At 44.3% G+C, this 12,335-nt stretch overlaps 1 protein-coding gene across 2 annotated transcripts; it reads right to left on the bottom strand.

The window, feature by feature from the left end:
- Positions 1–727: 727 nt before the first annotated feature.
- LOC139582480 (basic leucine zipper transcriptional factor ATF-like) lies at positions 728–11,554 on the bottom strand. Of its 2 annotated transcripts, XR_011676369.1 has the most exons (4): positions 11,223–11,554; positions 10,217–10,321; positions 1,563–2,518; positions 728–1,524 (listed from the first exon to the last, which is right to left on the bottom strand). XR_011676369.1 is itself a non-coding variant. In XM_071412524.1 (3 exons), the coding sequence occupies exons 1-3, from the start codon at positions 11,289–11,291 to the stop codon at positions 2,297–2,299; spliced, it is 396 nt and encodes a 131-aa protein (XP_071268625.1). In that variant the 5' UTR covers positions 11,292–11,554; the 3' UTR covers positions 728–2,296. The 2 variants fall into 2 exon arrangements, 1 of the variants encoding a protein (XP_071268625.1); XM_071412524.1 differs by having other exon boundaries at positions 728–2,518.
- Positions 11,555–12,335: the final 781 nt, after the last annotated feature.

Raw genomic sequence — 12,335 nt, 5'->3', positions numbered from 1 at the left:
TCAGTGTTCACAGTAAAACTGTAACTTAAAGCGGATACAGTCTCAGTGTTCACAGTAAAACTGTAACTTAAAGCAGGTACAGCCTCAGTGTTCACAGTAAAACTGTAACTTAAAGCAGGTACAGCCTCAGTGTTCACAGTAAAACTGTAACTTAAAGCAGGTACAGTCTCAGTGTTCACAGTAAAACTGTAACTTAAAGCGGATACAGCCTCAGTGTTCACAGTAAAACTGTAACTTAAAGCAGGTACAGCCTCAGTGTTCACAGTAAAACTGTAACTTAAAGCAGGTACAGCCTCAGTGTTCACAGTAAAACTGTAACTTAAAGCAGGTACAGTCTCAGTGTTCACAGTAAAACTGTAACTTAAAGCGGATACAGTCTCAGTGTTCACAGTAAAACTGTAACTTAAAGCAGGTACAGCCTCAGTGTTCACAGTCAAACTGTAACTTAAAGCAGGTACAGCCTCAGTGTTCACAGTAAAACTGTAACTTAAAGCGGATACAGTCTCAGTGTTCACAGTAAAACTGTAACTTAAAGCGGATACAGTCTCAGTGTTCACAGTAAAACTGTAACTTAAAGCGGGTACAGTCTCAGTGTTCACAGTGAAGGCACGCTGAAAGTTGCACAGAATTTTCACAATGTTCATGTTTGCCCTCAGCAGACCTGATATTTGCTCAGGGCCGATAACATTGCTTCCACCCCAAAAATTCACTATTTTGCATTTCAAAACAATTTCTAAGTTTCTATCTTTATTTTTAAATGTACAGTAAGACAACATTTAAAAATATATATTTTTTAATACAACATTCAAAGAAATTCATTCAAAAAAGTACAAGCACTATACTACTGATGGTAAACTAAAACATTTATTTATTTATTTCACCTTTATTATGTCCTGTCTCAGTGCCAGTCTATAAGATAATCATCTACATCAGAGCATACAATGCATACTGTACCTTAACAAGGCTTACCCTTAATTACTTATAGGTACACGACTCCACCTTGTGACCATTAAATAATAGAAAAAATGAATTCAAGATGATTCGAATGTAGACTCTTGAGTTAATAAAGTTATGTTCAAACTGTTTCACTTTAGGCAGAATGTACATGTATTCAAATCAGACTAGAAAAGCAGCTGTTTCATGGGAAGATAGTAAAATAATGTACACGTCATTGAGTAATCCAAAGCAATTTTCCAATGCTCCAATCAGTCATATGCAATAGTGGTAGTTCTGAACATGAGAAATGTACACAAAAAAACCTAAAGGCTGGGATGATACCAGTATTGCGATATTTGTTTCTATGGCAAAAAAGGAAAACACGAACCAGATCAGATTATTTGGTCCTTTAAAAACCTGCTGTATGTACTGTATGTAAAATATTGTGTGATATAGCCTGGTCCTAAACCTGCTGTATGTAACACATGTTGTGATATAGTCTGGTCCTAAACCTGCTGTATATATGTTGTGATATAGCCTGGTCCTAAACCTGCTGTATATATGTTGTGATATAGCCTGGTCCTAAACCTGCTGTATATATGTTGTGATATAGCCTGGTCCTAAACCTGCTGTATATATGTTGTGATATAGCCTGGAAAATAACTATATGTGACTCTGGATGATAACATAATGATGTTTGTTTCCAACATTAAGTCTGTTTTACTAAAGAAGTTAAATCTGCTTTGTGTTTTGTTCCCTTGCCACAATACTAACAAGTATTGCGATACTAGTATCGTCCCAGTCCTAGCGTCAAAACGTTGTAATAGGCCTATATAAATTACTTGAAACGTAAAAACTGAATAATTTCATTGTTGTGTAAATCTCAATCGTACAATAAAAAATCATTCAATCATGCTGGTTTAATGTCCTGTAGATGTGGACTATTGTCATAGTCGAGGCATTGATTCTATGGCCGAGTCATAAATGTGAAATTACCATCTATGTGCTTTTTTTACACAATTCTGATCTTTTGTCATGAATTATTTTTTTGACCAATCAGACATTTTGACAATAATTGGGCAAAAAGATCAGAATTCGGCTGCCTGTGTAAAAGAAGCCTTTGTCATCTTTTAAATATCAGAAAATTGTTGATCTGATGCAAAGACATCATTCATGAGTGCTGCCTGTTCCGTTGAAACAAAGAAACCATTCATTAACTTCATCCTGTTCAAGTGTCGCCTCTTGAAACCAGGCTGACCTGGTTCAGCGAGGCTAGTTCAAGTGGCTCTCTTCACCCACTTTATCAAGGTCAGTAAACCTCTCCAGCGTCTCTTCAGCACCCCCTGGTGGCCGGTGGTGATCAGTGCTGGTAGTGCGACACAGCGATGCTGTGCTGCTGGTGGAAGACGTTGCTCCCGTGATGGTGGGGGGAGTAGATGAGGTCAGGGGTCATCTGGGGGGGCAGGCCAGTGCAGAGAGGCTCATGGGTAGTCAGGACAGAGGAGAGATACTTGGCCTCTTCTTTGAGTTTCTTCACCTCCTTCCTCAGAGCCGCGTTCTCCTTCTCCAGGTTCTCACTCTCCTGAAGCAACAGGAACCAATCAGTCAATGAAATGTACGTATAAAGGACCTTTTACATCACTAGGTAGTACAAAGTGCTTTACAGTAACCCAGCCTGCTTTACAGTTACCCAGCCTGCTTTACAGTAACCCAGCCTGCTTTACAGTAACTCAGCCTGCTTTACAGTAACTCAGCCTGCTTTACAGTAACCCAGCCTGCTTTACAGTAACCCAGCCTGCTTTACAGTAACTCAGCCTGCTTTACAGTAACCCAGCCTGCTTTACAGTAACCCAGCCTGCTTTACAGTAACTCAGCCTGCTTTACAGTAACTCAGCCTGCTTTACAGTAACTCAGCCTGCTTTACAGTAACCCAGCCTGCTTTACAGTAACCCAGCCTGCTTTACAGTAACTCAGCCTGCTTTACAGTAACCCAGCCTGCTTTACAGTAACTCAGCCTGCTTTACAGTAACCCAGCCTGCTTTACAGTAACTCAGCCTGCTTTACAGTAACCCAGCCTGCTTTACAGTAACCCAGCCTGCTTTACAGTAACCCAGCCTGCTTTACAGTAACCCAGCCAGCTTTACAGTAACCCAGCCTGCTTTACAGTAACTCAGCCTGTTTTACAGTAACCCAGCCTGCTTTACAGTAACTCAGCCTGCTTTACAGTAACCCAGCCTAGACCCCAATTAGCAAGCTGCAGCACAGTAGCAAGGAAGAAACCTGCAGAGGAACTAGACTCAGGGAAGGCCCATTTCTTCTTTGGAATCAGTCAAACTTGAATAAATAAATGAAAGGAGCTAATGACCTCATAATCAAATGGTCGCAACTGAAATTTCAGTATGAATTCTTCTCTGTACAGCGAAAGTACACAATACAACTGTTTTGTGGCCCTGCTATGCTGAATACCAATGACCTGTATGGTTCGACCATGGGTTGCCCGGGTTACAACTCAGGCCATCGTTTAAAAAAAAAACCCAAGGCATCATCAATCTCTATAACTTCAGCCTTGATGGGAAAAATAATCTTCTCGTCTTTTTTTTGTGCAGCAAGGCGTCGTTCTTCTGAACTCAATCAGATCAGATTTCAGAGTCAATGACCTTTGTGAAAAACCCAGTATGTGGGTGGTGGTGCTGTGGTGGTGGTTGGTAGATCCAGTCAATGTCATTATTCTATGTAAACCACCTGGTCTAGTTCTGTGAGACTGCTTATTCACCAGCTCAGGCTTCCTCGCAGAGCGTATTAGGGAGGATGGACCAATGATGGCTCAGCACAGGCCTCCTTGCAGAGCGTGTTAGGCTAAGCATATTTTGTGGTTTTATGTGTTTCTTCAACTCGTTTGATAAACAGGAAGTTGAATTTTCCCTCACTGTGACACGTTTCCTGTTTCCTGAGTAGTAGTCTCTCTCGCTCTCTCTCTCTCACTCTCTCCTGTGTAAATTAGGTTTAGTAGTAAACCGTGGGCAGTAGGGGAGAGAACGGCTGTCATTTCTGGTAAAGGACCCGTGTCAGTGGGTTGTTGGCCTAAGTGACGTGAGCCCTGGGGGTTTACCCAGGCCTGTCTCTGACAGGAAGGCCACACTGCGCAACACTCTCTATCTTCCCTCCTCTAACCCTGGCCCTGTCTCGACCTTTAGAGGAACACAGTGGAACCTTTTCTGTCTAACTTGTTTTGTTTCCCACATCTCTGGGAGTAAAAGGCCATCATCGTCCCACGAACATGCAGAGCTCGTGTCTGACAGGCCTGATCATCTGGCCCTGTGCAGGCCCACACTGTAATGGAGCATTTACAAACGTACAATGTTGAATTGTTGTAGATTAACAAAATTGTCTTTCTAAACCAACTGAAAAAAAATTCTGAAGAGTTTAAGATGTTTTCTAGCAGCTCTAAATACATTGGTTTTCATTTTGACACCATAGACCTTATGAAGAAAGCATCCTCAGCAGAACTGCATGGTGTCCCATTGATAAACTCGACTCTCTTCAGAACTGCATGGTGTCCCATTGATAAACTCTACTCTCTTCAGAACTGCATGGTGTCCCATTGATAAACTCTACTCTCTTCAGAACTGCATGGTATCCCATTGATAAACTCTACTCTCTTCAGAACTGCATGGTATCCCATTGATAAACTCTACTCTCTTCAGCAACACTAACCGCTAAGACTAAATGTATTTGTAGCTTCTACAAACGGAAATAGGTGTTCTTTACTAGACTCTGCCAAGCGACAGAAGTGAAAGTCAATGACTAAAAGCTAGCCAGTCAATGAACAGAAAGAGACGTTGAAATGAAAGTGATTGTGTGCTTTTCACTTTGACTATTACCTGAAATATCTTCAGTCACGTGCTGTATTACTGCTGTATTACTGCTGTATTACTGCTGTATTACTGCTGTATAACCTGCTGTATTACTGCTGTATTACTGCTGTATAACCTGCTGTATTACTGCTGTATAACCTGCTGTATAACCTGCTGTATAACCTGCTGTATTACTGCTGTATAACCTGCTGTATAACCTGCTGTATTACTGCTGTATTACTGCTGTATAACCTGCTGTATAACCTGCTGTATAACCTGCTGTATAACCTGCTGTATAACCTGCTGTATTACTGCTGTATTACTGCTGTATAACCTGCTGTATAATCTGCTGTATTACTGCTGTATAACCTGCTGTATAACCTGCTGTATTACTGCTGTATAACCTGCTGTATTACTGCTGTATTACTGCTGTATAACCTGCTGTATAACCTGCTGTATAACCTGCTGTATAACCTGCTGTATAACCTGCTGTATAACCTGCTGTATTACTGCTGTATAACCTGCTGTATTACTGCTGTATAACCTGCTGTATAACCTGCTGTATAACCTGCTGTATTACTGCTGTATAACCTGCTGTATAACCTGCTGTATTACTGCTGTATTACTGCTGTATAACTGCTGTATAACCTGCTGTATAACCTGCTGTATAACCTGCTGTATTACTGCTGTATAACCTGCTGTATTACTGCTGTATAACTGCTGTATTACTGCTGTATAACCTGCTGTATAACCTGCTGTATAACTGCTGTATTACTGCTGTATAACCTGCTGTATAACCTGCTGTATTACTGCTGTATAACCTGCTGTATAACCTGCTGTATAACTGCTGTATAACCTGCTGTATTACTGCTGTATAACCTGCTGTATTACTGCTGTATAACCTGCTGTATAATCTGCTGTATTACTGCTGTATAACCTGCTGTATTACTGCTGTATTACTGCTGTATTACTGCTGTATAACCTGCTGTATAACCTGCTGTATTACTGCTGTATTACTGCTGTATAACCTGCTGTATAACCTGCTGTATAACCTGCTGTATTACTGCTGTATAACCTGCTGTATTACTGCTGTATTACTGCTGTATTACTGCTGCTAATGTGCATCCTAAATTACACAGTATTCCTCTATGAAGTGCACTACTTTTGACCAGTACCCTGGTCAAAAGTAGTGCACTACATAGGGAATAGGGTGCCATTTAATACCAACTGATATTAACATTCAGTGTAATAATCATTAGTGCTGGTCAGTGGGTTTCTGACGCCCACGTGTGATAATGAATACTCAGTACCAACACCGACCAACACAGACCAACACCAACCAACACAGACCAACACAGACCAACATCAACCAACACAGCTTTGCAAACACACACAGACACAGATATGGCCACGTTTGTATCCCAAATGCACCCTATTCTCTATTTAGTGCACCAGGGCTGATAGGTATCACAATCAGAAGTAGTGCACTATATAGGGAATATGGTGCCATTTGGGATGAGCCCTAAGTGATGAGCCCAACAGAAGCCATGATGACACATCACCACATGGTCCATCAGCGCTTTGTCGATACCATCTTATACAGACCAACACAGATCAACACAGATCAACACAGACCAACACAGATCAACACTGACCAACACAGACCAACACAGACCAACACAGATCAACACTGACCAACACAGATCAACACTGACCAGCACAGACCAGCACAGACCAACACTGATCAACACAGATCAACACTGACCAACACTGACCAACACAGACCAACACAGATCAACACTGACCAGCACAGATCAACACTGACCAGCACAGACCAACACAGACCAACACAGACCAACACAGACCAACACTGACCAACACTGACCAACACAGACCAACACAGACCAACACAGATCAACACAGATCAACACAGACCAACACAGACCAACACAGATCAACACTGACCAACACTGACCAACACAGACCAACACAGACCAACACAGATCAACACAGATCAACACAGACCAACACAGATCAACACAGACCAACACAGACCAACACTGACCAACACTGACCAACACTGACCAACACAGACCAACACAGACCAACACTGACCAGCACAGACCAGCACCGACCAACACCGACCAACACAGACCAACACTGACCAACACTGACCAACACAGACCAACACAGACCAACACTGACCAACACAGACCAACACAGACCAACACTGACCAACATAGACCAACACAGATCAACACAGACCAACACAGATCAACACTGACCAACACTGACCAACACTGACCAGCACTGACCAGCACTGACCAACACAGACCAACACTGACCAGCACTGACCAACACAGACCAACACAGACCAACACTGACCAGCACTGACCAGCACAGACCAACACAGACCAACACTGACCAACATAGACCAACACAGATCAACACAGACCAACACAGACCAACACAGACCAACACAGACCAACACTGACCAACACAGACCAACACTGGCCAACACAGACCAACACAGATCAACACAGACCAACACAGATCAACACAGACCAACACTGACCAACACTGACCAACACTGACCAGCACTGACCAGCACTGACCAGCACTGACCAACACAGACCAACACAGACCAACACTGACCAGCACTGACCAACACAGACCAACACAGACCAACACTGACCAGCACTGACCAGCACTGACCAGCACTGACCAGCACTGACCAACACCAACCAACACAGACCAACACTGACCAACACAGACCAACACAGACCAACACTGACCAGCACTGACCAACACAGACCAACACAGACCAACACTGACCAGCACTGACCAGCACTGACCAGCACTGACCAACACCAACCAACACCAACCAACACAGAACAACACTGACCAACACCAACCAACACAGACCAACACAGACCAACACTGACCAACACTGATCAACACCAACCAACACAGACCAACATCAACCAACACCAACCAACACCAACCAACATAGACCAACACAGACCAAAACAAACCAACACAGACCAACACAGACCAACACAGACCAACACCAACCAACACTGACCAACACAGACCAACACAGACCAACACAGACCAACACTGACCAACACCAACCAACACCAACCAACACAGACCAACACAGACCAACACAGACCAACACCAACCAACACAGACCAACACAGACCAACACAGACCAACACAGATTTCCAACAACACAGCTTTTTCTTTACAACCTTATCATAGTGGTTCACTGGAGAAATGGTCCCTGTGATTTGAAGGACTTGAACATAAAGCTTTGCTGAGTTCCCCCGGCCTAATAAATCAATAATCAGTCTGGGTGTCTGATTGGTTATGTAGTAGTCTGTTACTGACTTGTGGTAGCCTGAGTGCCAGTCTGTTTGTGCTATCATGCCCGTAGTAGCCTGAGTGCCAGTCTGTTTGTGCTATCACGCCCACTCCATGCTTGGCTTGACAATGAGCAACAGATCTGGGACCAGTCTATAGAAGGAGACAACAGATCTGGGACCAGGCTATTGAAGGAGACAACAGATCTGGGACCAGTCTATAGAAGGAGACAACAGATCTGGGACAAGGCTATAGAAGGAGACAACAGATCTGGGACCAGGCTATAGAAGGAGACAACAGATCTGGGACCAGGCTATAGAAGGAGACAACAGATCTGGGAACAGGCTATAGGAGGAGACAACAGATCTGGGACCAGGCTATAGGAGGAGACAACAGATCTGGGACCAGGCTATAGGAGGAGACAACAGATCTGGGACCAGGCTATAGGAGGAGACAACAGATCTGGGACCAGGCTATAGGAGGAGACAACAGATCTGGGACCAGTCTATAGAAGGAGACAACAGATCTGGGACCAGGCTATAGAAGGAGACAACAGATCTGGGACCAGGCTATAGAAGTAGACAACAGATCTGGGACCAGGCTATAGAAGGAGACAACAGATCTGGGACCAGGCTATAGAAGGAGACAACAGATCTGGGACCAGGCTATAGGAGGAGACAACAGATCTGGGACCAGTCTATAGAAGGAGACAACAGATCTGGGACCAGGCTATTGAAGGAGACAACAGATCTGGGACCAGTCTATAGAAGGAGACAACAGATCTAGGACCAGTCTATAGGAGACAACAGATCTGGGACCAGGCTATTGAAGGAGTCAACAGATCTAGGACCAGACTATAGAAGGAGACAACAGATCTGGGACCAGGCTATAGAAGGAGACACCAGATCTGGGACCAGGCTATAGAAGGAGACAACAGATCTGGGACCAGGCTATAGAAGGAGGAGACAACAGATCTGGGACCAGGCTATAGAAGGAGACAACAGATCTGGGACCAGGCTATAGAAGGAGACAACAGATCTGGGACCAGGCTATAGAAGGAGGAGACAACAGATCTGGGACCAGACTATAGAAGGAGACAACAGATCTGGGACCAGGCTACAGAAGGAGACAACAGATCTGGGACCAGGCTATAGAAGGAGACAACAGATCTGGGACCAGTCTATAGAAGGAGACAACAGATTTGGGACCAGACTATAGAAGGAGACAACAGATCTGGGACCAGGCTATAGAAGGAGACAACAGATCTGGGACCAGGCTATAGAAGGAGGAGACAACAGATCTGGGACCAGGCTATAGAAGGAGGAGGCAACAGATCTGGGACCAGGCTATAGGAGGAGACAACAGATCTGGGACCAGGCTATAGAAGGAGGAGACAACAGATCTGGGACAAGGCTATAGAAGGAGACAACAGATCTGGGACCAGGCTATAGAAGGAGGAGACAACAGATCTGGGACCAGGCTATAGAAGGAGACAACAGATCTGGGACCAGGCTATAGAAGGAGACTACAGATCTGGGACCAGGCTATTGAAGGAGACAACAGATCTAGGACCAGGCTATAGAAGGATACAACAGATCTAGGACCAGGCTATAGAAGGATACACCAGATCTGGGACCAGGCTATAGAAGGAGACAACAGATCTGGGACCAGGCTATAGAAGGAGACAACAGATCTAGGACCAGTCTATAGAAGGAGACAACAGATCTAGGACCAGTCTATAGAAGGAGACAACAGATCTGGGACCAGGCTACAGAAGGAGACAACTGGTCTGGGACCAGGCTAGACTTTTAGAGGTTATAAATCGGCTTTTGGGGTGACCCTGACAAAGTTTGCAACTTCACCATGCAGATTTTGGGAACACTGCATGTGTGGACTGTGTATTTATTTTATTCAGGCCACAACCGACTCACTGCTAGTTTGACAAGTCCAGTCGTACTTGGATACGGTGCCACACATTTGGCCTGGTGGATAGTCATCCTAACTCATAGCCAGACATGGTGCACGCCTCGGTGTGTTGCATTGTGGGTAGTCATCCTCACCAGGTGTAGACTGTCTGCCTTCTGGGTCTGTCTCATCCTGCTCTTCTGGGCAGCGATACGGTTCTTCTCTCTTCTCATTACCTTCTTGACGTTGTCTGAGGAGCCCTGGGGAGAGATACGAGGCAGTCATCTTCCTGTCAGGACGCTAACTGTCGCTCACCCTAACTAACTTACACTAATGGGTGGAGTATTAGGGTTCAGTCTAGTATACAGTAGATATTGTAGATTGAAAATGTATAACCATGCAGAACAATGTTTAGACAGTTATAGGATTGAGACTCTTTGGTGCATGACTTGACCCTGATGCAGCATTTCTACATAGCTGAGTTATTCTGATACCATGAGAACTGAAGTATTCAGGACATGAAACAAGGCGTGATCTGAGACCAACCCAACCCACCCCGACCCAACCCACCCCGACCCAACCCGACCCACCCCGACTCAACCCTTCCCCCGCTGGTGCAATATTGCAATGTTAAGTCTATCAGCTCATTCCTTCATCGAACGGCCTTGATGCCCAGAACACACCTGAATTTACAAACAACTGTCGTCAAGGAAACTCCTCATTGTTGTCATGTATGATTCTACATTTGTACATGATTCTAAATTTCTGCGTAATTCTACATTGCTACGTGATTCTACATTTCTGCGTAATTCTACATTGCTACGTGATTCTACATTTCTGCGTAATTCTACATTGCTACGTGATTCTACATTTCAATCTAAAGCTGATGTCCAGTCATAAAAGAACCTCCAGACCCGCCAAAGCCTGTCATTTAACAAGCCATTGAGAGACGAGAGTTGAAAGTGACCCGATTTAAAGACAAGAAGAGGGATAACCCCATACAGAGAGTATATGATAGAGTACGATTGTGATGACTACTCCCCGACAACATGTAACTGAAAACGTGATTACAATGCCCCACATCCCAACGATTGCACTTCATCACTAAATAAATGCGACAAAGAGAGAGAAGGTAATAAATAGAGAACCGGTTGTCCTTACCCGCCTGCTGCCCGTTGGCGAAGGAGACTTAGTGTAACTGGAGTCATTGCTGTCAGAGCTGTGAGCCATAGCCAACCACGTTGCGCCAAACCCTGTGCCTCTCTCCACTTCTGCTTTTTATTTGTGTTTGTGTGTGTGTGTGTGTGTGTGTGTGTCGCTGTGTGTGTGTTCGGCAGAGTGTGCTAAGCTGTCGCTGTGTGTGTGTTCAGCAGAGTGTGCTAAGCTGAACTTGGTTGGTCGCTTAATGAGAAAGAACTTCTCTCTCTACCTCTCTCTCTCTCTCTCTACCTCTCTCTCTCCCTACCTCTCTATCTCTCTACCTCTCTCTCTCCCTACCTCTCTCTCTATATACCTCTCTCTCTATATATATATATATATATATACACCTCTCTCTCTCTCTCTTCCTTCCTTCCTCTCTCTCTCTCTCTCTCTCTAACTCTCTCTTGACCTCTCTCTCTCCCGCCTGCCCTCCCTCCTTCCTTCCTTCCTTCCTCTCTCTCTATTTCACACACACAAACACACACACACACACACACACACACACACACACACACACACACACACACACACACACACACTGTGTCTGCCTAATTATCAGTCAGCGTCTGTGGTGGTTTCTGGTTAAAAAAAATAAAAAAATACAAACTGGGTTAGTGACACCAGACTGGAAGTCACATGACCCTTGGAAAGTTTGCACCTATAGGGGCATATCTACTACCAACCAAACCCCCACAGGAAGTCCATTCTTCTGTTTACAAGGGGAATACATAATATTATCAGTAAATGGACTGATAATAGCCTGTCTGGAATATTAGAAGGTAGAATGCTAGAATGAGACACTTACCAGTGGAGGCTGCTGAGGGGAGGACGGCTCATAATAATGGCTGGAACGGAGTGCATGGAATGGCATCAAACACCTGGAAACCATGGAAACCCTGTGTTTGATACCATTCCACTGATTCCACTCCAGCCATTACCACGAGCCCGTCCTCCCCCAAGTATTGGTGCCACCAACCTCCTGTGACTTTTAAACACAGTTTCATAGATAGGGATGGTGATTTATGAAATGAGAATACAGCAATTAAATGGACCAGGAATTGAAGAAATCTAATT

The sequence above is a fragment of the Salvelinus alpinus genome, chromosome 8, assembly GCF_045679555.1.
Source record: "Salvelinus alpinus chromosome 8, SLU_Salpinus.1, whole genome shotgun sequence".
Taxonomy (NCBI): Eukaryota; Metazoa; Chordata; class Actinopteri; order Salmoniformes; family Salmonidae; genus Salvelinus; species Salvelinus alpinus.
Note: the sequence above shows the minus strand (reverse complement) of the source record. Positions and strands in the feature narration are given on the sequence as shown.

What these genes read in the sequence shown, in the direction of transcription:
- LOC139582480 (XM_071412524.1), bottom strand. Translation starts at nt 11,291, where the DNA reads ATGGCTCACAGCTCTGACAGCAATGACTCCAGTTACACTAAGTCTCCT. An exon ending in CGCCAACGGGCAGCAGGCGG is followed by an intron (nt 10,322 to 11,222) that starts GTAAGGACAACC and finishes ATCTCTCCCCAG; the next exon opens with GGCTCCTCAGACAACGTCAA. An exon ending in AGGCAGACAGTCTACACCTG is followed by an intron (nt 2,519 to 10,216) that starts GTGAGGATGACT and finishes CTGTTGCTTCAG; the next exon opens with GAGAGTGAGAACCTGGAGAA.